This window comes from Pelodiscus sinensis, chromosome 1, assembly GCF_049634645.1.
Source record: "Pelodiscus sinensis isolate JC-2024 chromosome 1, ASM4963464v1, whole genome shotgun sequence".
Taxonomy (NCBI): Eukaryota; Metazoa; Chordata; order Testudines; family Trionychidae; genus Pelodiscus; species Pelodiscus sinensis.
The window spans coordinates 107,083,439-107,095,538 of NC_134711.1; the positions used below are offsets into that span (position 1 = coordinate 107,083,439).

A 12,100-nucleotide genomic window follows, 5' to 3' on the forward strand; every position below is an offset into this window, starting at 1 on the left:
GGGGCTGGTGCCGCGAGGGGGGGGGGGGTCAGGCTCGGGGGCTGGTGCCGCGAGGGGGGGGGTCAGGCTGGGGGGCTGGTGCTGCGAGGGGGGGGGGTCAGGCTGGGGGGCCAGCCTTGGGTTGGGCGTTGGGGGAACTGGCCGAGGAGCAGGCTGGAGTTAGCCGCAGCCTGGCGGAGGGTGCAGCGCTGTGGCCGCGCACTTCACCCTGACTATTTGATCTGAGGAAGTGGGTCTGGCCCACGAAAGCTCATCATCTAATAAACCATCTTGTTAGTCTTTAAAGTGCTACATTGTCCTGCATTTTGCTTCAGCTACCCCAGACTAACACGGCTACATTTCTATTACTATTCACCCTGAGTGTGTTTTCTGTACCAGGAAATGGTTGATGCAGCTCCGAGGAAGGGCCGGGTTAACTTCCCCTTTCCTTACACCCCGTACTCCATCCAAGAGGACTTCATGGCCACGCTGTATGATGTTCTGGAAGCAGGCAAGGTTGGCATCTTTGAGAGCCCTACTGGGACGGTAAGTGAGAGCTGAGTGTGGCTGAGCCTGTCCTGCGTTTGAATACTCAAGAGACTGCGGTGAACAGACCATATCACCACTGCAAGTTGCTTCTGTGTCCCTTCCGATCCTGTTTGGATCCAGAATTGCTGAGATGTCACAGAGTCTAGAGCTGTTGACCTTTGGCTTCTAATTGTCATGGACAAAAGGTACAAAGAGAAGTACCAGAAACATGCTGGTAATAAAAAGATTCTGCTTAGACAAAACTATATCCTAGGAGAATAACAGCACTAGTCTGACAATCAGTGGCTTGGAGACAAACCTGGAAAGCGATAACTCTGAAACAGGTCTTTGTGCTAGTCATATGATATACTGTAGTATCCAAAAAATACCAATGGCGATTCGAGTTGTATATTAAAAAGCGCAAGTCACTGTATGGAGGTATTACCCCCGTCAGTATGCTTGTGATGGGAATATACCTGTAGTAGTGTGTGTAGATTGTGTGCTTCAATACCAGAAAGATGTGACATTTAAATGGGATAAAAAATAAGTAGAAGCAGAAGGGACTGATTTTTAAGAGGGAAGTGTAAAAGCATTAAAAGTGAAATGTGCCTATCATATAATATTATTATGATAATATGAGTCTCATTATTTCAAATACTACTGAGCCACATCACTGGGGCTCTTGTCTAGCAGTGGGTTAGTGCCTCTTTCTTATGGAAATCCAACTTGTGAAACTTGTATTAATACATCTAATTTTGAATCAGTGCATCACCTCTTCTGGGGTTATTGTGATTAATTTTTAAAATTGATTTTCTTAAAGAAACAAAGTACAAAAAAGGTAAATGACTTGGAGCTTTGTTATGTTTCTTGATACCACATTTCACAGGGTATCCAGTAGAATTTATATAATTGTGCAACTTTACAGTTGGTCAGAACTGCAGACCAGACAATACAAAACTAGGCAACACTGTATAGACATAACATGTTAGGGTGACAATAACAAAATAGGTAACAATAATAAAATAGAAGAAATACATGAATAGGGAGAAGGGGAGGGAAAAAGAGGAGGAATTAAGTGGAATGCAGCTCTGGCATTCTTTTAGGCATCTCAATATGTTTTATCCAAACGTATCTAGGGTCTACATTTCTTTAGATTCATAACTGCTTTCTTTGGTAATAAGATATTCTTTCTGTGGCTGCTAACTCAAACAGGTCTGATTTCCTCTTCTGTATTGTAGGCAGAAGTGTACTCCTCCATTTTTATAAAATTATGCACCTGGTCATTTCAGACCTCAAGAACCAAAATCTTTGTGGCAGAATTAATACAGCTTAGCACATAAAAATGTAGGATATAACTTTTGGTTAAAATTTGGCTGCTGAAGATAAACACTGTTTTAGCCTGTTTCTACCTCTTTGCACAACAGCCTAACAGTTGAACTGCCTCATAAAATATGCCTCAAGGTACTTAATTTTTTTATTACAGCCCCACCAAACATCAGAGACTCAGGCCTTTATCTTGTGCAACCTCTGTGCCATCCAGTACATCTTGAGTAATATCTTTTGTTGCTTTATGCATAACCTGAGACCTACAGAGGCATTTTTAACATGACAAAATATGTTTTGCCATCTGGATTTTTTTAAAGAGCTGTGATAACTTCCCTTTTCCCAGTGTGATTGTGGGTATTTTTATTCTTTTTTTAATTGCAGGGAAAATCCTTGAGTCTTATCTGTGGAGCACTCTCTTGGCTCAGAGATTTTGAAGAAAAAAAGAAACAAGAGGAGGCTCGTCTCCTTGCTGATGAGCGTAATGGACAAGACAAACAGTGGCCTGCCTCTTGCAGCATGGAAGCCTCAAACTGCCAAGGTTCAACAGCGGAGCTAGATTGGATCACGGAGTTTATCCAGAAAAAAGAAGAGCGGGACATGGTGGACAGATTGAAGGTCCAAAATTGCTTCTTTATAGTTGTAATCAGTAGCTGTCTGTGATAGGGATGTGAAAGGCTTAACTGGTGGGGGCTGGAGCGCCGCCTCCATGTGGTGGGAGGGGCTGTAGGCAGGGGCTGCTCTGGCTGAAGTGGAGCAGCCAGTGCCTGCAGTGGGCCACTTCAGTGTTCAGAGCAACCTCTGTCTGTGGAGGTTCCAGGAACCCCTCAGGCAGGGCACCCCGCTGCCCCCACCCCTCCTTTAATCGGATAACTGGCTAAACAGTATGTTTAACTGGTTAACCAATTAAACAGGATTTTACATCCCTAGTCTGTGCAGAACACAATGGGCAGCACGATAGGGAACTTTGTAAAGTCAGATGTTCTGATCTACTAAGTACTTGTAGCTGACCAGTATGTAAATAATACTTGTGTTTTTCAGGACTGTAGCAAGTGTCCCAATTGTACCAATAATCAAAAGAATACTAGGCAGGACACGAAGCTGTTGACATGTTCATAACTTTCAGGTATTTCTGGAGAATGTCTCCTCAGTGAGCTGGGACAATGGTAGCTGCATATGCTATCCAAACGAGCTTTAATCTAACTAGCATTTGTAGCAACAACAGTGAAGACAGTGCAGCACAGGATTCAAGTGGACTAGCAAGCCGAGTATGTACCTAGAGTCCATGCTGGACTTGTACTATTCTTGCTGAAGCCTGTACTGCACTGACAGCAATCAGCAGCTACCCATCTGCTCTATGGCTAAGGCACCTCCAGAATCAGTGAATTCTGTTGATTTGGGCATTTGCTAATTCAAAACCAGTGGTTCTCAACCAGCAGCCCATTCAACATGTAGCTGCAGCCCTTGTGACATCCTCAGGCCTGTACAGGTTAGGGATGTTAAATTTAATCAACTAGTTGATGGATTTTCCATCAACTAGTCGATAAGCAGAGAAGCTGCAACAGGGTTAGCTCTGATAGAAGCAGGGGAGAGGAGGGCGACTAGTTGAGGGACTAGTCGACTATCCGATAAGCCTTTGTTTATTGGATAGTCAACTAATCGCTTACATGCCTAGTACAGGTAGTATATGTATATATATATTGTGTGGATGCAGCCCACACAACACCCAGAAAGCTGCATATGAAGCTCACTGGTAAATAGGTTGAGAACCACTGCTGTAGAACATGCACTTTTGTTCTCTCTCACACATGCACAGTTTTCTGGCTGTGGAGAGCCACATGACTGTTAATCTGTGTCATCTAGAGACACAACCAGATATTGGTGCAGAGAGGATTTGGGAATCCTTCCATTCACTTTAATTCACCTTTGAAACCAACTTATGGCCAATATGTGCCAATCTTGTATTATTGCAGATCAGAATCATCCAGCTAATGGTTTATACCACTGGAGCTGAATGGCCTCCTCTCCCCATGCACAGCTTTTGGGTGTCGACATGCCCTATTCCCTTTCTTTATAGAAACTGAATTGTTAGCACTTGGAATTTTGAGAGCTGAAATGAACTGTGGTGTGTTGTAAATATGGTTGACACAACAGAAATTTTTAATTTTCTTCTTGTAACTTTTTAGTAAAGAAAAATACTTTAAAAGAGAGACGATCAGATACATGTCTGAAGGTGATAGAAATGTAGCCGTGTTAGTCTGGTGTAGCTGAAACAAAATACAGGACTATGTAGCACTTTAAAGACTAACAAGATGGTTTATTAGATGATGAGCTTTCGTGGGCCAGACCCACTTCCTCAGATCAAATAGTGGAAGAAAATAGTCACAACCATATATACCAAAGGATACAATTAAAAAAAATGAACACATAGGAAAAGGACAAATCACATTTCAGAACAGAAGGGGGATGCGGGGGGGGGGGAGGGGGAAAGGAAGGTGAATGCCTGTGAGTTAATGATATTAGAGGTGGGGAAGGGTAGATGTCTGTGAGTTAATAGTATTAGAGGTGATAATTGGGGAAGCTATTTTTGTAATGGGTAAGATAGCTGGAGTCTTTGTTCAGCCCCCCGCGGAGAGTGTCGAATTTTAGCATGAATGACAGTTCAGAGGATTCCCTTTCAAGTGCAGATTTGAATGTCTTCTGAAGTAGGATGCAGGTTAGCAGGTCATTGAGACAGTGTCCTTTCTGGTTGAAATGGCAAGCAACTGTTTTTTCTTTGTGATCCTGTCTAATGTCTGTTTTGTGGGCATTGATTCTTTGGCGAAGTGTCTGAGACGTTTGTCCAGTGTACATAGCAGACGGACACTTTCGGCACATGATAGCATAGATTATATTTCTGGAGGCGCAGGAATATGTATTCTTGATCTTATAACTCACTTGGTTAGGCCCAATAATGGTGTCAGCAGAGTGAATATGTGGACAAAGCTGGCAACGGGGTTTGTTGCAAGGGAAAGTACCAGGGTTGGTATTAGTGTGGTATGTCCTGTGGTTGTTGGTAAGAATCATCTTGAGGTTAGGTGGTTGTCTATAGGAGACTATGGGTCTGTCTCCCAGAGCTTCTTGGAGTTTAGTGTCCTGTTCCAGTATAGGCTGTAATTTTTTGATAATGTTTTGGACAGATTTAAGTTGGGAGCTGTAGGTGATGACAAGTGGTGTTCTATTGTTGGTTTTCTTGGGTCTGTCTTGTAGTAGATGGTTTCTAGGTATTCGTTTGGCTCTTTCAGTTTGCTTTTTTATTTCTCTGGGTGGGTAGTTGAGGTTTATAAATGCTTGGTAGAGATCCTGAAGTTTCTGGTCTCTGTCAGTGGGATTAGAGCAGATGCGGTTGTATCGAAGGGCTTGGCTATAGATGATGGATCGTATGGTGTGTGCTGGATGGGAGCTGGAAGCATGTAGGTAACTGTATGAGTCAGTGGGTTTTCTGTAGAGGGTGGTGTCTAATTTTCCATTGTTGATTTGTACTGTGGTGTCCAAGAAATGGATCTCTCATGTGGAATGGTCCAGGCTGAGGTTAATGGTGGGGTGTAGGTTGTTGAAATCTCTGTGGAATGTCTCCAGTGTTTCTTGGCCATGCGTCCAGATCATAAAGATGTCATCGATGTAGCGTAAGTAGAGAAGGGGTAAAAGGGGACGGGAGTTGAGGAAACGTTGTTCTAGGTCAGCCATAAAGATATTAGCATACTGTGGGGCCATGCGTGTACCCATGGCTGTGCCGCTGATCTGGAGGTATAAGTTCTCAAACTGGAAATAATTGTGGGTGAGAACGAAGTTACATAGGTCTGCTATCAGGTTGGCAGTGGTGTCCTCTGGGATAGTGTTTCTAATAGCTTGTAATCCGTCTTCATGTGGGATATTGGTGTATAGTGCTTCTACATCCATGGTGGCAAGGATGGTGTTATTGGGGAGGTTATCGATGTTTTGTAGTTTCCTTAGGAAGTAGTCAGTCAGTAGTGTCTCGGAGATAGCTGGGGGTGTTGGTTGCGTAGGGTTTGAGGAGAGAGTCTACATAGCTGGATAGACCAGTAATATATGGTTGACCTACCTGTTGGTGGTACAGCTTGGACCGCTCTGGTCTGGCACTGTCAGGATCTGACCAGTCCCGAACAAGAGAATTTGCCAGACCAGGGGAGGTCTCTTGCCGCCTCCAGCTCCCAAGCTCATTGCATACTTCTGGCAGGCTGCTCCAGCAGGCATCCTGCCTTGCCCACCTCCAAGATGGCTGGGCTACTTGACCACCTGCTGCTGGATTCCTGAGCAGCAGAGGTTCCCGGTTCCTGCTGGGGGGCTCCAGCCCTGCGCATCCAAGGGCAGCCTTTGGGCCTTGGCTCCATGCTCCAGGGGGCTGCTGCGGGGCTCTGGCCCTGGCTCCACACTCCAGCAGGCTGCTGTGGGCTTGACTTCAGCCCTACGATTCTGTGGGCGGCCACAGTGCCCCAGCTCCACACTCTGGTCCTGCACTGCTGTGGGATTCCAACCACAGCTCCTGAGGACAACTGAGGACTCCAGCCCTGTGCTGCTGGGGAACTCTGGCTTGGTCGCATGCTCCCGCAGGCTGCTAAAGACTGCCATTGGCTGCTAGAGGCTGCTACAGGGCTCCAGCTCCAGTCTCGCACTGTCCCCAGCCAGGCTGCTGATCCTATTGCCCTGGCCAGTCCTCCTGCCCTTAGGCTCCCAGCTCTCTTTCCAGGAGCCGATCGAAGGATGTTGCCAGACCAGGGAAAATGCTAGCTTTTGGAGGTACAACCTGTATCACAAATACCAGTGATAGATACAAGGAGGAAGTATTTTTTTTTTTATAATTTATGTAATTTTTAATCAGATTTTCTAAATAACAGATATACCAAAATACCCAGATTCATCATAATACAAACAAAAAATAAATGAAGAGGGATAGGGTAAAGGCATATCTATTTTCAGCATATATGTTAACTAAAAAGTTATCCCAAATTGCTTTGGATTTTTCAGGGTTTCCCTATTTGTAGAATGCCAGTTCTTTACATGTTGTAAGGAAGGAAGGATCTGTGTTTTGGGTATTCCTGAGGTGCATGTTTTATCCCACAGTAAGCCTGGGGAAGAATGTTGTGTTTCTAAGCTTAAATTAATGAATTAACCTGATTACACCCTTCATTTTAGGAAGAACAAATCAAGAGGAAGAAACGAGAGGTTCGTCTTGAGAAAATTCGCCATAATGTGCAATTAAAATATGCATCAAAAAGAAAGGTGAGTTATCCCAGAGAGCAGAAGAGCTTCTGCAATAGAGGTTAAGGTCCTGCTGACGCTTGTTCATACTAAGGATGTTAAAGACTAGTTGACTATCCGATAAGCATTTGCTTATTGGATAGTAATGTCGACGTCAATTTCATCCCCCTTGCTACCTCTATTTCATATACTCCCCAGCTGATTCCAGGTTCGCAGGGAGCCCGGGGTCAGTTGGGGAGTTCGCAGCTGATCCTGGGCTCCCCTGCTGCCCCTTTGAATCGCTTGGAGTGGGCAGTTTCAAAGGGGCAGCCGCTGCACAGCTAATCAGCTACTTCTGTGCAATTCAAAGGGGCAGTGGAGCCCATAGCATGGAGCCTGGAGTCAGCGGGGGACTCTGAGTCCCCCGCTGACCCCAGCTTCCATTGCTTTGGAAATGTACAAGAGCCCTCACTGGGAACTCTTGTGCATTTCAAAGGAGGCACCCGTGTGCAGCCCGGAGTCAGCGGGACCTCCCGCTGGCCCTGGGCTGTACGCGGAGTTCCACATTCCTCCTTTGGAATGTACAAGAGCCCCTGCTGGGGCTCTTGATCATTTCAAAGGAGGAATGCAGAAGTGCCTACCAATTCATCGACTAGTCAATTACCCACGGTTTAACATGCTTAGTTCATACATGTGCTTTTACTCTTAAGGATACTATCATTGAGATCATTGGGACAACTTCTATGCATAAGTGTTTGCAAAATTGGGATGTAAATGTCTTGAATTGTGGGTCACAAGTTTGTCTGCATTTATTCTCGACACTGTCAAGATATGGGTGTGAAATGTGATTTGTTGGTATGAATATTTCCCATGATTCCATTTGTATGTCTGAAAAGGGAAAGGGTGTCCTTTGGTGGACCACATTCTCTTCCATTGCATTCCTGTATGTCTACTTCTATAGTGGTAGGGGTGTGTGTGTGTGTGTGTGTGTGTGTGTGTGTGGTTTTTTTTTTTTTAATTCACAAAAAATAGTACAAACTTGTTGGAGTAACTTTTTTAATACAGTCTCTAGGTTTGGGTTCAGTTTCTGCTCCTGATAGTGGTAGCGCAAAAGAAAAAAAGAAGGCAGCTACATGAAATTAATCAGAGAGCGTTTTTAAATTTATTTATGTTGGTTCCCCTTTGGGGGACAATTACATCTGTTGTCTTTCTTCAAACAGTGATATGTCAGTGTGGTTTGAAAATGACCATACTTTGTGAATAAATACACTATATTTTATTTTTCCCCATTAAATAGAAGGCTGATTGGACTGGTCTCAGGTCTCCCAGTTCTGAGCATTTAATTAAGCATCAAGTTATGCCATGGACACCTGCTGAAATTTGCATATGCTCATTCAGTGTGCTTGAACAGGCAATTCTGTGATCAGTTACCTATTATATAATATCATAATATTTTCCTAAATTCTTAGTATTCCTTCACTTGGAATAGGGATGTTAGATAGTAGGTATTTGAATAGTCATGTATCTACAGTGCTAGGAATTCACTTCCATAAAATATTATTGATGATGATTTCAGAAAAGTCAATAAAAGGGGTTAGATATTTCTAGAAATAAAACATCACAATCTTTAAAAGCTGTAAAGGATAAAATGATATGGGATGTGTTTCAGGTCATAAATCAGCCATTAACAGCTTGAGGCTAAGAATAAATTCCCATAGGGACAGGCTATTCCATATAATCTTTTACATAGTTTTTTGCACAGTGAATCATCTTGTACTGGCCCCTGTCACACAGGATACCTGACCAGACCAGTGTTTCTCAACCAGTGGTACTAGTACCCTTAAGGGTACTTGAGAGATATCTGGGGGGGTACTTCAACACAACTGAAATTTGGAGAAAACTGAATTTTTTGTTTTAAGTTTTACAGCGCTTATTATTTTTGTACTTTTTATACCCAAAAATTTCATCACCTACCCGGCTACGATTAAGTTGTTTAAACAAATGTGTTACAATGGTAGAAAATGTGTGTGTCTGAAGACTGTAGGTACTAGGGATACTTCTAATTTTGTTTTTTTAACGGGAGGTACTTATAATGGGTTTCTTTTTTAAAGGGGTACTTTATAAAACAAAAGTTGAGAAACACTGGACTAGATGGACCTCTGGTACATCAGTTACTTATGGGTAGTTCTGCACATAAGTACTTGTTTTTGCACATCTGTTCACTGCACAAGCACATCTGTATTGTCTTTTTTTATTGACTGTATCCTGTGGTGCTGAACCATTCCAAATATCGTTGGTCATGTAACTCTGTTGTGTTGGGGATATGGAGGAATCCTGTTCCCGGCGTTCTGTAGGAGACCTTGCGGCTCTCTGAACTGTCTCTTGTGTGCTCTGTGTCTGGGAGTGAATGGTCGTTCTTTGTGCTAATTCCAGAGGCTTGAAGATGATGAGACTCAGCGCCTGCTCCAGCTTAGTAAGGAGATCTTGTCAACGGAGTTAGGATCACATGATCTAGAGCAGTTGGATCATGAGGAGGAGGAGCTGATCCTTGCCGAGTATGAGAGTGATGAGGAGACGAAAGTGGGATCCGGGTAAGGCTTGAGAATGGGCAATTTCTTGCCAGGGACTTGCTTCTTGTATAGTGATAATGATGCAGGGAGTTTCTGGCTTGCTGGTTCCTGGGGTTCGGTTGTGGATACTTGGGGATCCTTCCTCTTAGATCTAAATGTGCCTTTCATGAATCTGGAGTTTCTCCCCTATTTAAGCCTTGGAAGTCAGATTTTTTATTTCCATGAAATACATGAACCCCAGCAGCTTGTGTTCAGCTGGATCAGCTTCATGTTGACAGCGTTGTGGCCTGAATTCTGATCTGAAGAAGTGTATCTTCTCTGGAATGTGTAGAGACAGCCACTTCATCTAAGCCTGGTTCCCCATGTGCTGGTTAAATGACTCGAGTTCAAATTCCTTACGTCAGAGAAGTAAAATACTCCTTGGGCGGTTAGTAAAAGATGTTAATTCTGCAAATTACTACTGACAGCTTTTGAGGCTCTAGCATGTAAAAAGAAGATGTGAACCTGCTGAAGGACACTGAACCTCTGTATAAAAGCCACATACCGTGTCTCATAGGCACATAATTCTTTTGACATCTGGGTTTCAGCTTAAACCATATGTTACCAGAAGAAAAGCAAAGCACACTGAAAATTTGGATTGATCATGAAGTATAATATAGCACTCTTTTCTAGCTGAATAAATCCAAAGCATGTATTAAACTACATGTAAATGGAATTGCTTAACCTAGCACTGAAATGCAGTCACTTCTGGGGTAACTAGGCACATACAAGCGACTCCCAACCTACGACCTCTCCGGCTGGCTGGCTCGTGGTGCCATTTGCACTGCTCCTCACGCCGCGCTGCAGGGCCGCCTACTGCCCAGCAGAGCCCCCTGGCTCCAGGAGACTACAACTCCCAGGAGGCAAAGCAGACCAGGAATGAACCCCCATTCATAACATTGCCCCTGTGGGCAGTAAGGGTTTGAGTTGTGACAGCCCAGCTTACGACGGTTCTCCAGAAACCAATTACCGTATATACTCGAGTATAAGCCGAGTTTTTTAGCACATTTTTTGTGCTGAAAAATGCCCCCCTTGGCTTATACTCGAGTCAGCGTCTCGAGAACTGAGGCGGGCGGGCTCAGCGCGTCTCTGCCGCCGGCCGGGTCTAGCCGCGTGAGCCCGGAGCTCCGGCCCTGGTAACCGAGGCGCTCGGGGCGGGGGGCGCTGCCAGGAGCGGGCTGGGCTCCGTGTGTCGGGGGCCGTCGCTGCGCGGGGCGCTCGGAGCCTCTGCCGGCCGCTTGGGTTGCGGGTGCGCCCGCACGTGCTGCTCGGAGCCAGCGGCCTCGCCCCGGGTCTAGCCGCGTGAGCCCGGAGCTCCGGCCCCGGTAACCAAGGCGCTCGGGGCGGGGGGCGCTGCTGGGAGCGGGCTGAGCTCCGTGTGTCGGGGGCCGTCGCTGCGCGGGGCGCTCGGAGCCTCTGCCAGCCGCTTGGGTTGCGGGTGCGCCCGCACGTGCTGCTCGGAGCCAGCGGCCTCGCCCCGGGTCTAGCTGCGTGAGCTGGTGCTGGGCGCTTTCTTGCAGGTGGCCCTTCAGGGGCTCATTGGATTGGCGGGAGGACTTTGAGGACTGTGTTGTGATCTTCTAATATTTAACATTATTTATTTATTTATTTCTCCTACCAAGAAATCTTAAGCACTTGCACTGAATTTGTCCTAAAAGGTAAAACCCTGCATGTAAAGTTTATTGTCCAGTGAGATCTATTAGATGATCATTAATTAGTATACAATCTCTCTCAACTTATGACGCTGAGCTGTATACTCCTTACACAATATGTAGAATACAGGGGATGGAGTGGGTGGATTCTATAAGGAGTGGGGCTTATGAGAAGTAAGAGGGGTCAAAAAGGAGGGACGGGGCCTGGCGCCCCCCCATCCTAAAAATTCTTTTTTTTATCCTGTTAGAAATAGATCCCAATATCGGTACTTCTAATCCTGGACCAAAACAAAAACGCAGGTCATACGAAGCTGGTTTAAAACTTAAGGTTGTGTCAAGAGCAGAAGAAAGCAATAACAGTATTGCAAGTAGGGAATTTAGTGTTGACGAAAAACAAGTAAGGGAGTGGCGGAAAATGAAAGCTGACTTGGAAAAGATTCCAAAGGCAAAAAAAGCTCGACGTGGTTTAACGACTTCATATGGGGCTCTAGAGACTGAATTGCATAAATGGGTTATGGAGTGTCGTCAAAATGGTTACTGTGTAACACGCATGGGAATTCGCTTACATGCCCTTCAAATGGCTAAAGATGACAAATTTAAAGCACCAGGCATTGAAAATTTTGTTGCATCAGCAGGATGGTGTACCCGCTTCATGAATAGGTTTGCCCTATGTTTGCGGCAAAGAACGAAGATTTCACAGAAGCTGCCAAAAGACCTTGATGAAAAAGTGATGTCATTCCATTCATTCATCATAAAACAAAGAAGGATCCA

The 12,100-nt window shown here is 44.8% G+C and overlaps 1 protein-coding gene across 5 annotated transcripts in view; it reads left to right on the forward strand.

Annotated features, from left to right (window-relative positions):
- Positions 1–12,100, forward strand: part of DDX11 (DEAD/H-box helicase 11) — a 66,783-nt gene that overhangs the window by 27,249 nt on the left and 27,434 nt on the right. For all 5 annotated transcript variants that reach the window (XM_075940737.1, XM_075940740.1, XM_075940751.1 and 2 more), the window contains exons 2-5: positions 379–525; positions 2,215–2,448; positions 7,024–7,110; positions 9,502–9,659. In XM_075940737.1, coding sequence (XP_075796852.1) covers positions 382–525; positions 2,215–2,448; positions 7,024–7,110; positions 9,502–9,659 — 623 coding nt within the window. In that variant the 5' untranslated portion in view covers positions 379–381. The remainder of the gene's footprint in view (positions 1–378; positions 526–2,214; positions 2,449–7,023; positions 7,111–9,501; positions 9,660–12,100) is intronic.